General features: G+C 48.2%; 1 protein-coding gene across 4 annotated transcripts in view; it reads right to left on the bottom strand.

Moving 5' to 3' along the window:
• Window positions 1-22,597, bottom strand: part of FLT4 (fms related receptor tyrosine kinase 4) — a 105,700-nt gene that overhangs the window by 55,914 nt on the left and 27,189 nt on the right. For all 4 annotated transcript variants that reach the window (XM_073355357.2, XM_073355358.2, XM_073355360.2 and 1 more), the window contains exons 2-3: window positions 11,135-11,231; window positions 1,833-2,107 (exon numbers count right to left, since the gene is read on the bottom strand). In XM_073355357.2, the coding sequence (XP_073211458.2) occupies window positions 1,833-2,107; window positions 11,135-11,231 (372 nt within the window). The remainder of the gene's footprint in view (window positions 1-1,832; window positions 2,108-11,134; window positions 11,232-22,597) is intronic.

Below are 22,597 nucleotides of genomic sequence, written 5' to 3'. Positions count from 1 at the left end.
CAAAGTTTAAGAATCTGAAGTGTCGTCCAAAATCTGAGAGGGACGAGGTGTGGAGCATGCTTTCGGAAGTCTTAAAAGAGCATCACTCTGATGTGGAAACTACAGAACCCGAACCACCAAAAAAGAAAATCAACCTTCTGCTGGTGGCTTCTGACTCAGATGATGAAAATGAACATGTGTCGGTCCGCACTGCTTTGGATTGTTATCGCGCAGAACCCATCATCAACATGGACGTATGTCCTCTGGAATGGTGGTTGAAGCATGAAGGGTCAGGACATATGAATTTTTAGCATACCTGGCTCTTAAATGTCTTGCGATGCCGGCTACAACAGCACCATGCAAACACCTGTTCTCACTTTCAGGTGACATTGTAAGCAAGAAGCAGGCAGCAGCATCTCCTGCAAATTGTTACCAAACTTGTTTGTCTGAGAGATTGGCTGAAGTAGGACTGAGTGGAGTTGCAGGCTTTAAAGGTTTACCTTGTTTATTTTTGAATGCAGTTATTTTTTTGTGCATAATTCTACATTTGTAAGTTCAACTTTCACGATAAAGAAATTGCACTACAGTACTTGTATTAGGTGAATTCAAAAAGACTATTTCTTTTGTTTTTTATGGTGCAAATATTTGTAATAAAAATAAATATAAAGTGAGCACTGTACACTCCGTATTTTGTGTTGTAACTGAAATCAATATATTAAAAAATGTAGAAAACATCCAAAAATATTTAAATAAATGGTATTCTATTGTTGTTTAACAGCGCAATTAATCTCACAATTAATTTTTTTAATCACGCAATTAATCGTGATTCATTTTTTTAATCGCTTGACAGCCCTACATTAATCACATCCAGGGTTTGAAAGTCCTGATGCAAGTAGGCAAACGGAATTGCTCCTCTTCACCCAGATGACCAGGGATGCCACCAGCCAACGGTGATCTTTCATACAGAGAGTAATTTCTTACCATCCGCCCCAGCTTGTATGTATTCCACCTCCCTGCTTGTACATATTCCTGTAGCCAGGCAAACTCTACACTGCAGACCGTTCTCGGGTACAGTGATGCTCCCACGTCCCTGTATTATTCACAGAGCTATGTCATCTTAATCGTGTCTACACTGCAAATGCAGTGTGGACAGGCATACCTGTGCTCACTTTAATCTAATTAGCATGGGCAACACTAAGAGTGAAGACACAGTGGCAAGGGCTTCAGTACAGGCTAGCCACCTCAGCACAAGCCTGCCAGGGCCCTGGGTATGTACTGGGGCAGTTGGCTCATGCTGAAGTCTATGGCGCCAGGGCTACACTGTTAGTGTTACCTGTGCTAGCTAAGTTAAAGCTAGGGTGGGTATGCCTAGGAGTGCTACACTCACACCTGCATTGGCTGCGCAGCTGTGCCCTTAATGTACCAGTGGTGTACCAGCGTGGGGCGCTGCCAGCCTACACTGAAGAGACGCTGGGGACTGACCTAACAGGGAGCTCTGCAGAACGGAAGTGAGGTGCACGGGCCGAGCTGTGCGAGAGGGGGTAGAGGACTAGCAAGGGTGCTTCAGGTCAGGACTGAAGTGAAGTGGTAGAACTGGGGAGTTTACACAGATCCCCATGTTGTCCAGTTCTAAACCTGCGCTTATCAGTCTCCTTTTAGAAGGCAGGTGGCCCTTTCCCACACACACTGAATCTAACCACTCCGCTGCTTCTCCTTGGGCTAGTCCTCCCCACCTGCTGCGATAGCTATTTTCCATAAAGGGTTTTAAGGCTCGCATGTGGGCCAGCCCATTAGCTCACCCAGTCCGGGTCTGTGTTATGGCAGGTGAGGTTGCACAGTCACTGGTTTCTTACCTCTCACAAACACGTAGATGCTGATCGCTGTGGTGCCCTCGATTTTGGCGCTGATGTACTTGTAGCAGCACCGGTAGTAGCCTGTGTCATTAGCCTGGGTCCCGGTCAGCACCAAAACCTTGCAGTAGGGCTTTGTGTCAATGCCCTCGCAGTCCTCCTCCCGGATGGTCCGGCCGCCGCTGAGGTTCACCAATACCACTGTCCCGTTTTCCTTTTCGCCCTGGTCAGGGCCCACCAGGCCACCAGGCCACGACCACTCCAGGGGGTGCTGCCCTCTTTACAGAAACAAAGGGGAAGGTTAGCCAGTGAGCAGGAGTGGAAGAACCTGGGGGGCTGTTCATCCTTACTCAGCCTACCCTTCATTCACATAGGAGTGTGGCTGCTACCCTCACTGCTGGGGCATCTTTTTTTTTCCGACTTCTCCTGTGCTGATTGGGAAAAGGGGACCCCAGGCACCAGGCAGCTGTCCCTATTCTCCCTCAGGAGAGCCAAATAAGGTGTGCCCAGCCCATGTCTGCACATGCCTGGAAGTGCAGGCCATGAACACCACTGTCAGGCTGGTGCCTGGAGGAACCATCTCATTCCTCATGGGGAGGAAGGGGTGTAGTGTGATGGTGAAAGCATATAGGTCCATTAACCCAGCCAGTGACACACAGGAAGATGGATATATCCCATTGCCATAGGGTCACCTCCATGGGGAATTTCATGCTGTCAAATATCAGTTCACTGGCAGTAGGGAGTCTATCCGTCCCTAGTTCCCATTACTTTATCTCACTTATTCCAGGGTGAGGATTAGCCCAGGATCTGTAGAGAAAGGATCCATTTCTTCAGTATTTCCGTCCCCTTTACTAAGAAGAGTTTCCACTGATATAGACAACATTTAAGGGCTTGTCTACACTACCGCACGGGGTCGATCTAAGATACGCAACTACCGCTATGTGAATAGCGTAGCTGAAGTCGACGTATTTAGATCTACTTACCGCAGTATGACAGGTTTTCAGAGTAGCAGCCGTGTTAGTCTGTATTCGCAAAAAGAAAAGGAGGACTTGTGGCACCTTAGAGACTAACCAATTTATTTGAGCATGAGCTTTCGTGAGCTACAGCTCACTTCATCGGATGCTGTAGCTCACGAAAGCTTATGCTCAAATAAATTTGTTAGTCTCTAAGGTGCCACAAGTCCTCCTTTTCTTTTTACTGCAGTATGTTCACTGTGGTAAGTCGACAGCTGACGCTCTCCCCTCGACTCCGCTTGCGCTTCTCGTTCTGGTGGAGTTCCGGAGTCGATGGGAGAGCGCTCAGCGGTCAATTTATCGCAGCTATTGACCCCCGTTGGATCGATCACTGCCCGCCAATGTGGCACGTAGTATAGACAAGCCCTTAGACATGACATATTCTGTCCTTACCCCATGTGGGGCAGCAGCTGACTCAGGCTCTGATGTGATAAATGGAGTGGAGAGGAGAAATGAAAGAGGAATAGGGTGTATTGGAAAGAAAAAGGAGAAAAGAAAATGAGGAGAGAGCAAAAGAGATCAAAAAAGGGAAGAGAAAACAAAGGGAAAGCTACAAATTCAAGCTGAACTTCCTTAAATCCAGCCGCTGGATCTATTTCCCTCCCTTTCATACCAGCTGGGACTCCCTGCAGCCAATCACCCTGGCAGAGGCTCTCACCATGTGTTTTTATTCAAGCAGTCCTGCAATGCTAGTTCCTCTAACCTTTTCTATATGGGGCTGCCCAGCGAGCTCCTTACAGGCCGGCTCTAAGCTGGTTCATGTTTCTGCCATTGTGGAGAGCTCTGACTGCAAATGTTCATCAAACCCAAGGAGGACACCAGAGTTTGCTCTCTATCCTTCAAGGAAAAAGTGCCAGGGAACAGGAAGAAAACTCCCAGGCATGAAATACAAGTGTGTATTTATACACGGTCTAGGATTTATGGAGCCTGGGATATACACAGACACTCATCTGTGTGTAAAAACCCACCCACCTGACCCACCCACACAGCTCGACACAACAGCACTCTCTCATTAAAAATAACACTATCGTGTATTCTACACTGAAGGTTTCATTCTGCGAAATCAGACCCTGCCTCAGAGAGAGAGAGTGATTACCACCAATAGCTGGATTCTTTAAGCAAGGAACTAGGAGGAGGAAATTAGATAAAGATAAGAAAAGAAATTAGATAAAGAGCCCTCACATGGCACAATTCGATATCAGCTGAGACTAGCCCACGTTAGGATTCCTGTTCCATGGTATTGGAGATGCCATGCCTTCCTCTTTGTATTTGTCTTTAGCAGAGGATTGCCCTTCCTGAGAGCTCTGTGCTGCAGAGACCTTGCTTGGCAGAGGAAGGCTGGAAGGAATTTATAGTTCCTCTAATTAGCCACAGAGGTCCCTGTTGAGTGATGCAAGAACCCTCTCCTACGTCCACGGCAGTCCCGGTCTCCAACAATATACGGAGCAAGAGAAGTCTCAGGAATTGTACAGACATATTATAATAGTTCATGCTAACAACTCTTTTGGAAGGGATGTTAAACCTTATGCTTCAGGGTGTAAGCCAATCTCTAACTATTAGAGACCAGGATGAGACCTAATATGGGGGTAGATTATCCTACACCTGGCTACTGTGAGGTTCTTACACTTCCCTCTGAAGTTGGCTGCTGTCAGAGACAGAATTCTGGGTAAGATGGACCTTGGTTCTGGTCCAGTCTGGGGTTCCTGTGTTCCTAGGTGTTTCACGGCATTGTGGCATGCTCACCAAAGGACCAAGGAGCTGGTTGCCTTCTCCACCAATCAGGATCCAGAATTAGATGCTTAATTAGTTATAAAGACTCTTTGTACTTTTTGGTCCAGACTCAGTCCAGAGTCTAAGCCAAATTATACCAGTGCAGATGCAGGGGAAAGGTCCAAGCAACAGGAGGTGCATGAGGATAGTTGTGACCTGTGGCCCCAGGGATGCCCACGTGGGGACAGTGCAGCTTCCAAAGTGGGTGGTGCTGGGAAGAGAGAGTGGCCAAGGGAGCTGATTTAACACAGCCACTGAGCACCCTGTCTTGATGGATATATTGTGAAACTCTTACCAGTACTTATAGCTGCCCTCCTCTGGGAATCCCCTTCTGGGGTTCAGAGAGATCAGGAGATGGTGGGAGGTGTAATTTACATGATGCATTTAGCCCCATCTCTCTAACCGAAGGCGCAGACTGGAGAATTCCAAGGCTCTTTGCTCTTATCGTCCATGGCTTTTGAAAAGGGCTTTGTAGGCTTGCCACAGAGTCCTGTGCTCTGTTAAAAGGTGCCTCTGCTGTGAAAGGTGGCTCAGGGAGGCACTGTGGAGTTCCATGTTCATTGTGCCTCATGAATGCGCTCACATACAAGTAGAACAATGTAGGTTCTAGCTGCCCGTCCTCCAAACTCAGCGTGGACTCGGAGAGCCGAGCTGGGTCCTTTCCTACTCATCAAGAATAGGAGCTTCAGGCTACATTGAGCCCTCAGTCATATCTGGGTATCCCCATTTTCTTCAAAATTTGCCCTTAAGGCACCTGTGCCACCCCGTTGTCTTCAGTGGGCTCGCACCGCAGTAACTGACTGGAACATTTCTGTTTACTTAATTCTGTTGATTCAGGAAATGGAATTGAAACCACAGTTTACTCAGTCTCACAGAGCTAACAGGAATAAAAATGTCCTCTAAACGTATCTTTATCGCTAAAATGAGCAGACCTGACAATACACAGAAGGATAGGTCCGTCGAGCAAGAAGGGGCTATTTTTACAGTGGCACCTGAGCACAGTTGCACTTCAAGTCTCTGATGTAGCGTGAATCTAGTTTCACTAGGACAGAACAAGCCAGAGTTGGGGAGATGCTAGATTAAATTGACTCTTTTCCATAGGCTCTTATTTATATTTTAAAAATATATTTGGATTTTTAAATTGTTTCCATCCAATGCATATACATGAAATCAAATCAATCAATCAGACATCGAAACCAGAAACAAATGATAAACCCTCCTCCTCCTATCCAGAGTCATACATGTCATTCCCCACTGAGTCCACCTAATCCCTCTGCACTTAACTTACTTTTCAAAAGCCTGGGAGATCAGACTCTTTAGCTGGATAGCAGTGCTTATTAACTAGATCTCAAGATTTTAAGGCAGACAGTATTGTGGAGCCTCAAAACCTCTTGCATTTGTTCAGAAATTCTTGGGGCTGCATGTGAAGCTTAATAATTCTACAAGTCTCCAGAGTTTCTGCTTTCTGTTTGTTTACCAACTGGGGTTTTCATATATTGTCCAATCCATTGTTTTATTAACCATCAGGGCTAGCAGTAGTTGAGTGATGGATATTTATATAAACACATATCTGAGATGGGCCAATACAAACAGACTTGTTGACAGGCCCATGGGTTGTTCTTAATTGAAGCACTCTTGCCTCAAACATTTCTGGTCCAAATTCCATGGTGATGTGTATGGGGGTGTGAGTTACATGTCGGTAAGTGGGAGTGAGTCTAAGTGACTGTAATTTGTGTGTTAAGTGGGCTAGAAAGAGATGGAAGTTACACCAACTTAGACTCACTTAGATTCACCTCTGAACCTGGCCTGCTGTGTTTGGAAGAGGTCCAAGTAATGGTTTCTGGGCATCTCCCTCTCAGCTATACTTCATCTTTGCAGTTTTGCTTCAAAACGGTCTTCGTTACACTGATCCAGCATTGGCCCATCTGTCAGGTCCTTGACAGCATTCTGCTTTGCTGAGAGTTAGGAGACAGGCAGTGCTGGTGCCACTAACAACAGAGGCAGTACAGACTTCTCAACAGCTGTTTTCTTCATTAACCAAAATACTTTCTGAAAGGATGCTCTTCAAGGGAGATGGAGAGGAACTGACAGCACTCTTCTTACCAGCCCAGCCCTCTCTGTATCTCCCAAACACAGACTGATGGATACATAGCAAAAACTGCAGAGGCTTTGTGGTCTAATCTGTTGAAGAGAGATCACCCAACTTCAGATAGGACTTTTTGGGTCTCCCATGCAGAGCAGCGAATCAAAACGGGTGCAGTTCTGCTTCTTCCAAATGCTACCATGAAAGCTTCCATGCAGGGCAAAGGTTTCTCCTTCCATGCTTCCAGCACAGCAACAGTGCTCACGTATTTGTCATCGTGCACCAGGAGGGGTCCAGGATCAAACTTCCTTTCTCCCAGAGCAATATTTGTGCAGCCACAAACATTCATTAAACAGCTCTATTAAACCGTTGTGCAGTTGACAATCCTCCACTCCCTTTTCTGAGGCTTGCTCTACACTTAGAAGTTTTACTGATATAACTATAGAGACTAACCAATTTATTTGAGCATGAGAAAGCTCATGCTCAAATAAATTGGTTAGTCTCTAAGGTGCCACAAGTCCTCCTTTTCTTTTTGCGAATACAGACTAACACGGCTGTTCCTCTGAAACCTGATATAACTATGGCAGTTAAGGATGTGATTATACGTTCACCAAAAGAGTTATACCAGTGATAGCCCTGGTGTGGATGCAGTTGCCCGGGTCTGATGGTGATTTATACTGGTATAGCTATCCCTTTTCCTGTACTTGAACAGCTATACCAGCATAAAGTACATGTATATAGTTATAACACCATCCCCAGGAGAGGGTTGTACAGGTTTAGTGATTCCAGAACAGTTAAGGCACTAAAACTTTCTAGCCTAGACCAGCCTTGAATTTCAAAGCCACTTACACCGACCCAGCACACCTGAGTGACTAAAACCTGCAGGAGGATGCAAGGGGCAGGTGGTGAGAGGTGCGATACCAACCTCTTTTTGCATTTCTTTCCTCCCAACACTTCTGCTGCTGTGCAATCAGCTCCCATGTCCTCTGCTCCAGTATTCAGGAAATGGAAAGGCATCGTCTCTCTGCTTCCCCTCTGGCAGGTGCTGCCAGGCCATGAACACTGAGATTCATCCCAATATTGGTTTTGCCATTCTTGGGACTTGCGCTCATAAAAGATGTGCGGTCTGTGTGGACCTCACCCCTTTGTCCCTACTCCATCACATGCTTGGACTCAATTGCTCAGCTCTGCCGATGGGCAACCCAAGGGCCCAGAGCTGATGCCCTTTCCCAGAAGCAAAAGAGGTTTTTTTATATGGGGCCCAGCACTGTCTGTGCAAGGAAAGAAAAGCCAGCTTGAGTGCAGTTCTCTGCCTAAACACTGCTTAACAGCCTTGTACTACAGGGATGGGAGGCAGCTATAAAGGACAGTTTCTAGGAGTTACAACATGGACAAACAAAAGCCAGCTCCACTTTGACTCCCAGCAGGAGGGTCACTGGATACTAATCTGAAAGGACATCATTTTAGTTCAACAATCTCCCCCTGCCCACCCGGCACCCTCCCCCTTTTCTCTTCTCTTCCCCCGCACCTCTGTGGTCTGGAAGCTGCATATTTTTGCTGCCATAACCCTTCAGCTCCCATTAATGTAAGCCATGTCTTTTCAGGGTGGTCCGTGGTCCAGGGGAGACTTGGAGACACAGCTGGGCATAATTAACGACGTATGAACCAGTACGGATTTGCTTTTCATTCCAATGACGGAGCAGTTGGGGGTGAGGATGATAAGGCAACTGCCTTCTCAGCAGAGTCATGCCCTTGAGATGCGATAGAAACACCAGCCCTAGAGCTCCATGGGAGGAGGGGGAGCATCTGAACTACGCTGAAGGTGCAGAGAGGAAATTCCAGCAGCATCTGTGGAGTGTCCCTGTAAAGTGATCATTCTCGGGGTAATGTAGGGAGCATGCCCTACTCTGAGGGGAAGCAGGATGTCAAGTGGGCAGAGTTTTCATGATCCTGTGGAAGGTGCAGGGATACCTCTCCCTTAGTGCTGTTTGCAGACCCCCCCCTTAAGATCTTTGGCTGGCCACGTAGTCTCCCAAACATCTAGGAGCTCAGGACAGAGTTGCTCCTTTTTTGCCTCTACCATTTCCATCCTGGCCTGCAGTTTGGATGTCTTCCTAGTGAGCATGAAAGATGAGCTGAAGTCAGCAGCAGGGAACGGGGGAAGCTGTAAGCTATTTGGGTAGTTTCTTCTGTTTCTCAGATGCTAACTAAGAGCCTGGGTCATTTTGCTTTGGCAAAGGAGGCCTTTCTGTGTAGAGTCCAGACTGGAAATCAGACTCTTTTCTGCTCCCCATGGTTTCCTTTCATGTAAATAGATACAGAATAAGGGTATAACTACAGATACAATGTTAGCATAACTGCTATTTCCTGTGCTGGAGGGGTGGAATTAAAGAGAAGGGCTTCACACGGCACATTAAACAGGCAAGTATATGCATACAGGACAGCCAGGGGCACTGACTGGCAGGGGGTATTTTTTATTTACCCACCCATTTCTAACCGGAATACATCATCTTTGCCTTAGATCAACCAGCAACACAGGACTCTATATATGCATTTATCCATCACTTCCCTTGCCCTGCTTTGGTGTAAGGATACCTGCTCTTCCCAGCTGTACATCTGGCTTGAGAAGGTTTCCTTCCATGGCTGAGCAGGACGGGTCAGGGCTGGCGACTAGCCCATCGCAGGGAGCGTGTTGCTCCGTGTCTTGTGCAGTGCACATCACAGAGGTAATGAATAACTATACATATGCTTACATGTGGGGTTCAGCACTGCCCTTGTGTGTGTTGCTGCAAATGGGGGCAAAAGGGTGCGGCTTCCACAGTCGCATGCAAAAGCCAAGATGGGTGAAATCTGAGCTGGCAGCCAGCTTCCCTCCAGAGTGTACAGGACAGCAGAAGGAAGCCTTGCCATCAGCAGCCAGCACTGACTCACAGCAGGTCAGGCATGCACGCTGCACCAGCTCAGAGGTGGAGCAACACTCACCCTGCAATATGTCAGATGCCAGCCCGGACCCTTCCTGCTCAGCCGCGGCAGGAAGCCTTCTCAAGCCAGATCTGCAGCAGCTTTCCTAGTGTGCGGACATGCCATTGCGAAGGAACGAAGGAGGGTGTATTCAGGGAGAAGGCACGGCATGGGCACAGCCGCTGCAGAAGCGCTCCAACCGCTGGCATGCCCGTCCGCTCCTGGGCCTCCCTGCTCAGAAGGGTTCCACTGAGGTACAGTAGGTTTTGTGATGTGAAGACAGGTCCCCTAAACAGAGACCAATTACACTGTCTCTCTCCTTTACCTACCAAGGTCCAAGTGAAGCCATCACCACTGTAAAGGGAACTGGGCAGGCAGATCGCTGAACCCATGAGGAACCCCACTGATTTCATCTATATTTTCTAGCCTTCCGCTTGCTCCCCAGAACCAGGATAACAAATGACTTGCAAGTGGTGCACAGTTATGAGGTGTGTTCAAGAAAAGGCTAGATAATCTTATGTCAAGATGAGCGGACAAAAGTAACGTGCTTGCGGAGAGATTGGGAGTGGACGCGCCGCTGTAATCCTTATTGCTGAGGGCGTTCAGTGGCACAGCGGGCTGCATGCCACCACTGGAGACATGCTCTCAAATCCTGGCACCCGTCACTTTAAGTTGTTGGGGTAAAACTATTGGTTCACCAGCCAAACCCAGTTTGAGCCAGCAAAGTCTTTCTCCCCACGGATTTATTTTCCCTTAAGGGCTGCAGGGCAGCGTGTGCAGCATAAACGGAGAAACATCCCAGCGTGGGGCAAACCAGTCCAGGCAGTGTAGAGCTCTGTCTTCTCAAAGGCATCTTCTCCTTCCGATTGCCAAGTTCCTCTTGTAGAGTTACCCATCCCTCCCTGAGAGCTTGACGGCGGCCGTCCACCCACAACCGCCTTGCCTTGCTCATCTGTATGAGGACTAAGCAAGGCATTAGCCCCCTGCTTGCTGGAAAACAAGGAGGGACTCTGGACACAGTCACAGTCATCGATGAGGGTGGCTTTCTCCCCCCAGTCTCTATTTCTCCACAACATAAAACCACCAAATGACTGACACCCTTTGCTCCAGAGAGAAGCCAGAACTAGCTGGAACTGCAGGGAGAGCAGTGCCAAAGAGGCTATCACACAGAAAAGGAAGAGGAGGATGGTAAGGAAAACACCTTACTCTAGAGCCAACAATGGAACCTGTGAGATCATGCAAACAGCTCCCCATTCTTCTACTAGCTGCTTCCAGCTGGTCCTACATGCAATGGAGGTTACCGCCATCTCAGGGGATGCTTCGTCAACCAGGCACTTTTAACAAGCCATGTTAAACTGCCCATTTCCAGCTGTCCTGAAGCTAGGGACTCCACTGATGACCTCCTGTTGGACTTTTCTTTGAGCACTTAAGATCTGGCCCAGGTAAGCTACCCAAAAACATTTTTATTTGTCTCTTACCTGCAGGTAATAGTCAGTGTATCCTTGGAGTTTATGGTGTGTTCCTCCTCGGTGATGCTGAGAGTGGGTGGGGTCATAGAATAGCCTCTCACCAGATCTGGGGAGAGAAAGAAGAGAAGGAGCAATGCGGAAATGTGATAAATCTGGTCACTCTGCTGTGTGTTAGTTTGGTTTGGTCTCTGAAGCCAGTCTAAGTAAATGTAGGAGGGCGACCAGGCCCGCTGAGGGAAAGACTTTGTAACAGAGCAGTGGGATTCTGTTGCCCCCAGTTAATTTACTGCTGACTCACTGGGGCAAGTGAAGTTCATTAGACTCTAATCATAAGGGAGCAGTTCTCCAGCAAAGGGTCTGGTACAGGTGCTGAGGGAAGAAAACACAGGAGCAGATGAGGCCTGGAGAGAGGATTATGGTTGGGTTGAAGGAAATCTAGGAATAGCCCATCCTCAAGAGCTGGTTGAGGCTGAGATTCCATGAAGTATTGTTTTGGAATTACCCCTTTTAGTAATAAACCAGAGTCTGGGTAGTTTTGTCTGAAATTGGGTGTGAATCCCATCTGCTTACAGACCCCCAATTTAAAAACGCAGAACTCTTACATATATACTGATGACGTGGGGAAAACCTTTCAACACAAGGCTCTCAAAAGGCAACAGCATCTTTTCACACTTACACTGAATGTTTTCCTAACTATGGACTCTCTCGGATATGACTGAGACTGTCTGGGAGGATGTTATCCCTTTTGGGATTCAGGCAGAACCATTTCCATGGCTGGTGGAGTAGAATTCCATGAGACAAATTATGCACCCTTATGCAGGGAGAGTCGTTGTTTGGCTAGGTGAACACAATATAATTAATTTCTTCTTCAAGTCTTGTGTGGATCCCTCTTCCAGGACACAAGCCACGCATCTGATACACATGTCCACCATAAGAGGGACCCACACTGAGAAAGCATCTTGAAGAACCACAGTTAGTGGAAGGTAAATAACCATTGATTTTCATTAACACAGTGTGGCCAACTCTCCTGATTTTAATGTGAGCCTTGTGATATTTGATGCTTATCTCAAAGCCCCAGCTTCTGAAGGGATGTGATTAGGAAAGCTCCATGGCTTTCATTAAAAAAAAAAAAGTTTCTAACTCTCAAGATTGCAAAAGAAAGTTTAAAATGTGACCCAGGTGCATGCTAAAGGAGAAGGAGGCAAAGAAAAAGAACTAAAAATGCATTATTAAAAGCCTCCTGGTTTTTAAACCAAAGTCAGGCCTCAAAAGTCACGAGACTGAGCTTTGAACTCCTGAGGTTGGCCATCGTGTTAACATCCTGGCTGAGGGAGGGCAGCTAGGTTTTGCTCCTGGGCTGGTGAGTTTGGTTTTATGTTAGATAGCAATGTGACTGAGGATATGGAAAAGGCTAAAGAAAGAAAGCATCTGGTGAAACTACTGGCTCCCTCTAGGACTGAGCTACTGTCTGGAAAAGCACATGAGAAACGGCTATATGGAGGCTGGGACAGGCTCCCGCAGTCAGCTGTGAGACGTGCAGAGTAACATCCACCTTGTGTGAATGGGCCTCCAGTAACGGAGCTCTGTGCAGACAGCCTGGGTTTTTAATTGTTTTCCACTTCCTTCCCACCTAGAAGTCATTCTGACGGTGGTCACGTGACTGGCTGTGTCTATGGAAACAGGGATAGCGCTAGCAATCGCCCAGCTCTAGCTCTGACTGATGGACTGTTCTCCCAATCACTCTTTTCCTGTTCCTGTGATACGCAATGACTGGGATGGGGTCAGCTTTTCCCGGGTTGGCTCTGTGATGAGATGACTGTACTTGTTCATAGCACAGAACCAGGTGATCTCCTCGCTGAGTTAAAGGAATCCATGCCTTTGTCCACATAGCACCTTTAAGCACAAGCACGCACTCAGATCCACTCCCGTCCACACTGCCCCCTCCCCGCTCATTCAGATCCTTCCAAGAGACTCACTTCTTCCACAAACCTGTGAGCAATGAGTCAACAACATTCGTCACTTACAATGAAATAAGCAGATCCTAGTCAGCCACTCCTCTGGCTTCTCAGTGGGTCTGGCCTGCCCTAAGTCTGCCTTGTTTGGACTGAAAGCTCTTTGAGGAAGGCACTGCCTGCTTTTTGTTCCTTGGGTCATGCTGAGCACATTGTCGGCTCCCGGCAAATAATTAATTATAAAAAAATACCTGGGAGGGGAACAAGATATAAAGGATTTGAAGAGACAGTGGTAGGGATTGGAGGGCCTGCCAGAGATAGACATGATGAGAAAAAGGCCCCTAGAGAATTGTGCACACGAGTGGGACAGACAGACAGACAGGGTGAGCATCTTTTCAAACAGGTCTCTGACCTTGCCCAGGCAACCCGATTGAAGTGTGCCAACTTGGGGGGCTTGCCTATGCATTCTGAAACCCTGGCACAGGGTGAGATTGAGTGAGTGAAAGAGGATAAGGCAACGTGTGGGCAAAAGAGGATGGCAGTGTGGGAATGAGGGGGAGACTGAGAAAGGGAAAGAGTGAGTGAGTGTGGAAGACAAGGAGAGAGAGGCATAGACAGAAGGGGTTAAGTGTCCCATCCACCCGCGGCCATCACTTAAACAATTTGTTGTTAGAAAAGAAAAGAAAAGAAAAGAAAAGAAAAGAAAAGAAAAGAAAAGAAGATAGAAAGAGACTTTGGACAACATACAAAAAATGTGCCCCATGCTTGTGAAAATAACTGAAAACATTTTTGATAAAATCGCTGAAAAATATAATAACATTTATTAAAAAAAAAATACAGCTTCTCTGCTACAAGCCTGGTCTGAATACAAATCTGTCTTTCCTATTACTGCTGGACATGTCTATCCCTGTGCAGACACTGCTCTCCACATGGCCAGCGAGCACCCAGTCTGTCTGGCAGAGACTCTTCACTGCCCTGCAGTACCTGCCCCATGAATGGGTCCCAGCACATAAATGGAGAAAACAAACCAAGCTCTGCAAGCTTACATTGTGGCCCACCCCTGAAATAAAACATGGGAGCCCTGACAGCACCAGTTAGACACGGGGTGCTATTATTTACCCTCCAAGAAGCTTCCCCTTTTTGTCTGTTGGGGGGAATTTTCCCGCCCTTTCAGAGTGAATGCAGTGGGCTAGCAGCTCTGCAGCTCTAGCAGCCAGGTACGGCGCAGGTAAGCACCGTGCGAGGATCTGACCCTACAGACAATGCGCTCCCAGGAGGGGTCCCACTGGAGTCAATGGGCATGTCTAACTGCATCTGGGAGCGAGCAGTGTCAGTGGGGCTCACACTAGCTGTACAAATAGCTGTGTAGATATTACTTCGGACGCTCTCAAGCCCACCCCACCCCCAGGCCAAGCTCCAGCCTGAGCCGCTGTGTCTACACAGCTATTTCCAGAGTGCTTGCATGAGCCCCACTATGGGACACGTCTGTGGACCCCAGGCTGGGAGGGTTGCTCCCAGATGCAGCGTTTACATGCCTGAGGGACTACTCACATGCTGGAAGGTAAGCACATGGGTAAGTATCTGCATAGTCAGAGCCTAAGCCTCTCCTGTGCACCTCCATCAATGTACCTCAGGCTTGACCTGCAGCACTGCCTGAAAATTCCCCCCCACGCCCCGCACCAATGCGATTCAGTCCAGACCTTTAGCCCCTTCTGATACTCCTCCCTTTGGTCCCAGCACTGCTCTGAGAATGCAGCTCAATCCAGACTTACAATCCCTTTGTTAGTCCAGTGCTGGGTCCCCACACAGCTATGCAATGCTTCTCAGGCCTGCATGGACTCCTTGCTGGTCCAGGCCTCCCCGTAGCAGAGCTCCACTAAGATCTAGGCTGAGATCACCAAACTCATTTCGACATCTGGCTGGGGTGTTGTGTCAACAGAAATGTGCATAGAAATCTTTTGTTTGGGGCATTCCCCACCCCCCAGTTTTTTAGATGAAAAACTAGACCCCAGCAACTGAAATGGTCAGAGCTTTGCTAAAAAAATATTCAATTGTAGGTTTTCAAAACTGAAAATTGTTACCGAAAATGGTTTTCAAAAACGAAAAATGCTTTGGGCTTTGCTTACAGTTTTTCATTGAAAAAATCAAAACAGAACAAAACAAACAAGTCCGAAAAAAATTATTTAAAAAAAAAATTCCCCGCAAAATATAAAAGGCATTTTTGACCAGTTCCACAAGTTTTGTCTGTGACGGGGGCAATGTATGAACCCAGTTCTTCAGAGCAGAAAGGTGAGTGCATTAATCCACTTCCCCAGCTGGAAGCTCCAGATCTCAGCACTGGCCTGAAAATAAATCAGTTCTCGGATCTGGTGAGTTTAACTGACAGCAAATTAAATAACCCTAATAATTAATTCGCTGGGAAAGAGTTGGAAATTGATTTGCAGGTCCCAGCTCCCTGATTGTACTGGGGAAATGTTGAGGGATGCTTCAGCTGCTATATAGTTCTGTCTCTGCAAGGGCTGGTTTTCAGAGGCACTGAGCACCGAAGCCCCAGCTGGAGTCAGTGGGAGCTGTGCGGCTCGCTGCCATTAACCATCAGCTGTGAGTTGCTAAGACTTTCACCCTGCTGCGCCCCTTGTATTTATGGCCACATGTTAGTATGATGTATTGTACAGTAGCGCCTAGAGGCTCAAGCTGCGATAGGGGCACTGTCCCAGTAGGTGCTGTACATAAACGTAGTGAGAGAAAGCCCCTGCCCCAAACTGCTCACAAACTAAAGAGACAAGACAGACAAAGGGCGGGAGGGAACATCAGAGGCACAGAGGTGAAGTGACTTGCCCAAGGACACACAGCAGGTGAGTGGCAGAGCCAGGAATAGAACCAAGGGCTCCTGACTCCAAGTCCCATGCCTATGCTGCCTCCCTAGGAAAAGTGAGGCCTGTTAGCAGCAGCTGATTGAGATTGGTGCTCTGGGTTGTTTCCCTAGCGGGGAGGTGCAGTCAGCCTGGGTACCTGCAGGAGGCTCGGGGCAGAGCATCTCCTCCAGTGTAGACCCAGGTGAAGACCCAGTGGAGCACCCACAGCCACAAAAACAAAACCCTCACTCCCTTTATGTGCAACTTTATAACCTGTTAGAAAACAGCACCGGGGGGCGGAGGGAAGGCTGGGGAAGAAAGAAAAAGTACAAGCTGTGCAGGTTTGGACTCTGGGATTCCTGCAGATGCATCCTGTCCGTGGCTGTCCACAAGTACAACAGGAAAAGGAACAAATGCTCCATCAGAATGCGCCATGGCCTGAGCTCATCGCCCTGAGCAGGGGACAGCGGTGTGACTGACCAGCCAGCATGGAGCCGGCCCTCCCACCAATCCATCCCACCTCGCTCAGCCCCCGTTAGCTTCCCCATGGATCCCAGCCTTTCATAACAGCAAGTGGGAGTTTCCCAGGCTCCCTGATCCCTCTAGATGCAGCTTCTTGTGTTGAACTAGAAAAGCACCTGTGACCCTTAGGCCCCAAGCTGTGATTTGGCAACTGGGAATCCTGGGGGCTGGAGTTAAATAAGTACCTAGGGAGGTGGTAGAATCTCCTTCCTTAGAAGTTTTTAAGGTCAGGCTTGACAAAGCCCTGGCTGGGATGATTTAATTGGGGATTGGTCCTGCTTTGAGCAGGGGGTTGGACTAGATGACCTCCTGAGGTCCCTTCCAACCCTGATATTCTATGAAGTAGTTTGGGTAACTAGGCGGATTATGGGCAGGAGGGTACATGTCACCGGTGGGCTCTAGGGTGATCAGATGGCAAATGTGAAAAATCGGGACGGGGTGGGGAGTCAGAGGTGCCTATATAACAAAAAGCCCCCAAAATCAGAACGGTCCCTATAAAATCGGGACATCTGGTCACCCAAGTGGTCTCTGATGGGGTACTGACCTCCAAGACTTCAGCGCAGGCATCTGACACTCTACAGTTTGAATCAGAACTAATTCCAACTCCTTCCCCCGGCCCCATCCTGCTCCTTCACCAAATCCCCCCTGACGCATTCAGCATGGATACCTTGCCTGCACGGATGTGGTGGAGGTTCCCGAGGTAATGCACCCTGTGCTGGAATTCTCCCCAGTGCTCACACAACACAACCTGACTCTCCTGACAGTTGATCTTGGCACTGGGTTTTGCTATTAAACATCAGCTGACTGACATACAGATGGTTCATGTCTCTGGCAAATCCCAGAGTGTGAGGGAGATGCCTCATGCGAATACAATGCTCCCTCTTCCCCAGGAGAGTCTACAAGTTATCACTCAGCCACTTCATCTTACAGGGGGAGCCCAAGGGAACCCAACTCTTATATGTACAGTGACGTACAATTTTTGTGCATGTCTGTGTGCAGTGAAGGGGGCGATATCTAAAATCACACACACACTTAGGTGAAGAAGGAATTAATGTAATTAAAAAGGCATGCAGCAGCCCCAGCCATCTTTGTTTTTTCAAGATGGTTTCCAAGTGAGTTGGCAGCAGGATATTAAAATAAACAGTGCTGGATTGATGGGACATAGAGAGAGGAAGCAGGATTCCACAGCCACTCACACCTTGTCTATTTTGGGAAAAGTGCGTTTCCCATCGGTTTTCCTATCCTTGATCTTTCAGCACCCGGCTCTTAAAGGGGCAGGCTGCAGACCAACGACCTTATCCTTACTGGATTTATTGTCTATGATTCCTTAATCTCCTTGAAACCCCCCTCTTCTGCTCTCTGAAATCACTATACCAATGTGGAGCTCTCTCGGAATGAGGGCTAGTCTCTGATATGGAATGGCTGGCCCTCCCTGTCACCCACCCTCTCTGCAACCTGACCCTTCTGTCTCACTGTTGGACTCACAAGGTGGGTGAGGTGATCTCTTTTATTGGGCCGACTTCTATTGGTGAGAGAGAGAGAGAGAGAGAGAGAGAGAGAGAGAGAGAGAGAGAGAGAGAGAGGAGCTTTCGAGCTTGTCTGACTGTTGGACTGCCAGGGAAGGAAGGCTAATCTCCCTAAAACAGTTGCCAACCAATGGTGTACGCTAACCACCTCTTGCCGCACTTCTCCAACGTTCAGTCTTTTGTCCGACCAGCTAATAATTCCATGGCATTAGATTACAACAAAGACAAGGAGAGTGCTGGAAGCACATTGAGACAATACAGCCAGGGAGCTGGATTTCCTTCTCCCTTAAATGGTTTTACACCAGCCAGGCTGACTTCAGTGGAGTTACTCCTGATTTACACCAGCGTATGAGAAAGGACAGTTGGGCCCAATGTGTGTGAATTCATTCTCTGCCCTTTCCTATTGCCACTGGACCATCAGCTAGGACTTGGGGGCGGGCCTGAAGTGCTGTGCAGCTCTGCAGCCATGGTCAGCCACGGAGTAACAGAGCCTTTGCCTGGGCGGGGGAAAGCGGAGCCATTCATGGCACAGAGGTGAGCGTGCTGTGGTCAGTGCCATTCAGAAAAGTGAGTGCCTGTGAGCTCCCATCCTCCTCAGGCCAGCAGGAAGCTCTGCTGGGATCCTCTCTGAGCCCTCTCAAACCACTTCAGCACTTCTCCGTTTCCCTTTCCCTCCCTCTCGGAGGAGTCCGACCTGTTAATTAACACAGTTCCTCTCTGGAGAGGGATTTAGTTCACACTCTGTCCCTCTCGCTGACTTCCTTTCCTGTCCAATGCCGGACTGAAACACGCCGGCTGCAGTCACCCCTAAGTATTGTACAGCCCCAACCGGGCCCCAGGATGGAGATATCCCCTCGCTCCGCAAAGCCGCTTAATAAATGGACTTTTAAAAGGCTGTTTGTTTTATCGCCAGTGGCCCCAGTAAGTATTTCCAGAGTTGGAGCCGCAAGCATTTAGCAAAGGGTTCATTAACCCTAGGCCCTCTGCTCCCTATTCCCACCCCCATCCTAGTGCCACAGACTCTCTCCCCTCCTCCTCTCTCCTCTCTCTGCTGTTCCCACATCTCCTCTTCCCTTCTCCCTGGCCCTCCCCCTCCCCATCTGGGCCCCCATATAGTCTTCCCCTCAGGCTCCTCTTCCCTCTCTTGTCCCCCATTTCCTCTCTCCCTTCCTTGACCATCTTCCTGTTTCATTGCACACCTCCACACTGCCCATGTTCTAAACCGCCAGCGGGTTTGAAACTCACTTGGCTCTTGTCACTGTGGCCACAGCTACGCTACACTGGGGTGCCACATTGGGCTAATTGGCCCTTCTAGTCTCCCTGCTCAGACAGGGCCATCTGACCCCTGATGGGACAATGCAGGGTGGCACTGGTAAAGGTTACCAGGAAAAGCTGAGTAAGAAAGTGCATTTCAAATCCGAGTGGCTCCTCGCTGGGGAGAGGAGCAAGGAACCAACTTGAACAAGGGGAATGAAATCAATCTATTTTGTTATAACAAGGCAATTGGCATTTCCCTCCCCAAGCCCCCCTCTCTGCCTTGTTTGCCTTCAAGTTGAGCTCTGAGCATTTCCAGATATTAGCAGAGAAGCTGGCAGCCAAATGAATGTCTAGACGGCCTTTTGGGTGAGTTCCTTGTGTCAACAACAGCAGAGGTTACTGCTGATGGGGGATGTCAGCACCAGAAATGTCAGGACAAGGCCATAGATTTCCACTCCCCTTCCCCTTCCCCCCACCTGCCCCATGGCTGGGGGCACATTGAACAGCGTGGTTCTTCATTTCTCTGATAGAGCTCTGAACCTGAGGCTCATCACCAGTCCTTCCGCAGGCATGGAACACACTTAATTGTCACACAGACTTTTCCACATCTAAGGTAAAGCTAAAAAGGAACATATGTGCATTCTTCTCCCCCACCCAGCAAAGGGACAAATCCTGACACACTCATCTTATTCAGGCAAAACTGCCCATCAATGGGAGTTCGTAACAACCAAGGAAAGCCCTCAGACTTTGGACCATTATGTTTATGAAGGGCATCTCCACCCAGACAAACATCTGGTAACCAGTTCCCACAACATGGTTCAGGGCTCCTGCCCCAACAGTTTACAGTCCTCTCCCATGTGGTCTTATATGAGACGGCGCAGCTTAGTGGGCTGACCAGGGCACCATGTGTCAGGGGGATCCCTTGGGTTCTAAGCCTAGGTCTGATCCGGAATCGTCAAGTGGGTATCATTCAACCCCTCATCACCTTGGCTTCTCTATCTGTAAATGCCTACATAGACCTGCTTTGTGGGTGCTGAGAGGAGTCACTACCCAATGTCTGTAAAGAGCTTTGAAGATTTCAAGCGCTCTAAGGGTTAACTCCACTCTCAGTTACAGTGTGTAAATTGGGAGAAACTTGACTGTAGATGTAGGTGTACCTGGGATCAGACTGTGGCCTTAGTGTTACATCCTGGAGAGCCTTCTGTAGCCAAGGAGAGTTGGACCGGGTGACATACTCTTCAGAATCCATCAAGACCATTCCAAAGCTGATCCAAGGTGCAGAACAAAGTGAAGCACTCCCTGCCCCGGGGGCTGAAATTATGACATCCACAATGAACCTAGCCTCCTGCAATCAGAGACTGGAGCTGGGAATCCAGATCAGCTCTCTTCAGGGGTTCCACAGAGCCACCAGGACAGCACGACATGGGGTCTCCTTTAAAGTGTCTTCAGTTTCCTTTGACCTTTGTGTCATGAATTTGTGAGCCTGAACTCCTGGCTGGTGGGAGCTGTTGCATTTCAGAGGTAGTCTGCTCTCCCTGAACTTCTCCAGACTACTCCCTTCTCAATCTCCCTTTGTGTTGATGAGCAGAGTCTATTGAGCCCTACCAGGCTCCCATGCCTCTTGCTGGGGCGTGGTAATTCCTGCTCCTTTCCCCCATCATTTTTATAAGAATAATATCTACAGCTGTGAGATATCTTAGCTCTTTTATCTGTTTGCAAGCCCCAGGGGAAAGACCCTTTGCTCCATCCCCTTCCTGGGTTCCCTAGAGTTGGGAAAAATGACAGAACTGCCTTTTGTGTGTTTGCACCTTAGAAATTTATCTTCTTGTTCCGAACTACTCCTGACACCTTGAAAAGCGAAACTGACTCTCCAGACAGTAAGGACCCTAGCTGTAGAAGGAGCTATGTCCAAAGCAAATACTAGGAAGGAACCCTTCTCCATTTCTCAGCTTTGTTTTTCATGGCAGAGAGAAGCAGGTGAGGGGCACTTGCTACCTACCCAAGCCACATGAGACATATGTAGCAGAGACAGGATGGCTGGGATTAGGAAAGCTTATTTAGTCCAGATGGGAGGAAACTCTGTGCATTGTTTGATGGTTATTTGGCAGCTCTTACGAAATGGGTTGGTGGTCAAGTTCTATTAAACTAGTTCCTAGGAGACAGGGCACAAGAGTCACTATCAAAATGAGCACTAACACACCTGACACCCTCCACGGTGTAATCAGCAGAGAGGCCAAGGAGTGGACAGGGTGTGAGACAGAAGACTTTCCCAGTCTGGGCTGTCAGAACTAGCATCTTTCCCCAGCATTAAATCCACTTGACTCAATATTTCTGAAGCCTGATTCCCCATTGCCCTGCACCTTGTGCAGTAATTTACACCAGTGCAAAGCAGGTGCAAATCATTACCATTCTGAATGTGTAGCATTTTACATCCGCTTTGCACTGGTATCAACAATTGCACAAGAACAAGGAATCTGGCCCTGGTGTCTTTATACACCTTGCATACGCATAGGAAGTGCATGTGACACAGGCAAAACTGGCCCCATTTCCCACCTACTGGGACTGGAGTTCCCAGAAAAGAATGACTCTTCCTCTCTTCTCCAGGATAATTTTATAGAGTCATACGTGAAAAACAAAGTGTGGTTGTCACATAATGAACCTGGGAGCTGGCAGGTCTACAAGGGGAATTTGAGTGCACAGCTGTCACCTACTCCTCCTCATGGTCACTCACGTCAGGAAAGAGGATGAGGAAGGAAAGAGGAAGGCTTGTTTGTGGAGGAGTGAGATATCACAGAAGGCTGAAAAATGAATAAATCTGCTCTTGCACACTCTAGCCACAGCTGGGATAAACCACCACAAAGAGGCCCCAGGTGATTTCTCTCCAGCCTGTCAGCTGGGATGAGCAATCCCAATGGCTGGGTGGAATTTACTTTGGGAGAACGGAACAGTCTCTTACCACCAGCCTGTGCCAGATTAGGCACAAGAGCCATGATAAGGTGAGTCACGGCTCAAAGCTGGGTTTGAATAGCTCTGATCCTCTTTCTGTTTAAAGGGTCCCTGCAGGAAGGAGAGGGGCTCAGACACTGCCACCCTACAAATAATAAAGAAGAAAAAGAAAGCAGGAAATGTGCAAAAGTAGCACGTTCACACGAAGCACAAGGAACTGGGTCTCTTTCTTGTGCTTCTCTTAAGGGGCTAATTAGAGTGGATTCCAGTTTGCTTTCCCCTGTTCCACAAGAAGTTACAGTAGAACCTCAAAGATCCGAACACCAGTGTTACAGACTGACTGGTCAACCAGACACCATGTGAAACCGGAAGTAACCAATCAGGCAGCAGCAGAGACAAAAAACAAACAAACAA

The sequence above is a fragment of the Lepidochelys kempii genome, chromosome 8, assembly GCF_965140285.1.
Source record: "Lepidochelys kempii isolate rLepKem1 chromosome 8, rLepKem1.hap1, whole genome shotgun sequence".
NCBI lineage: Eukaryota > Metazoa > Chordata > Testudines > Cheloniidae > Lepidochelys > Lepidochelys kempii.
The sequence above is the reverse complement of the archived record's forward strand: the minus strand, read 5'-3'. Positions and strand labels throughout refer to the sequence as shown.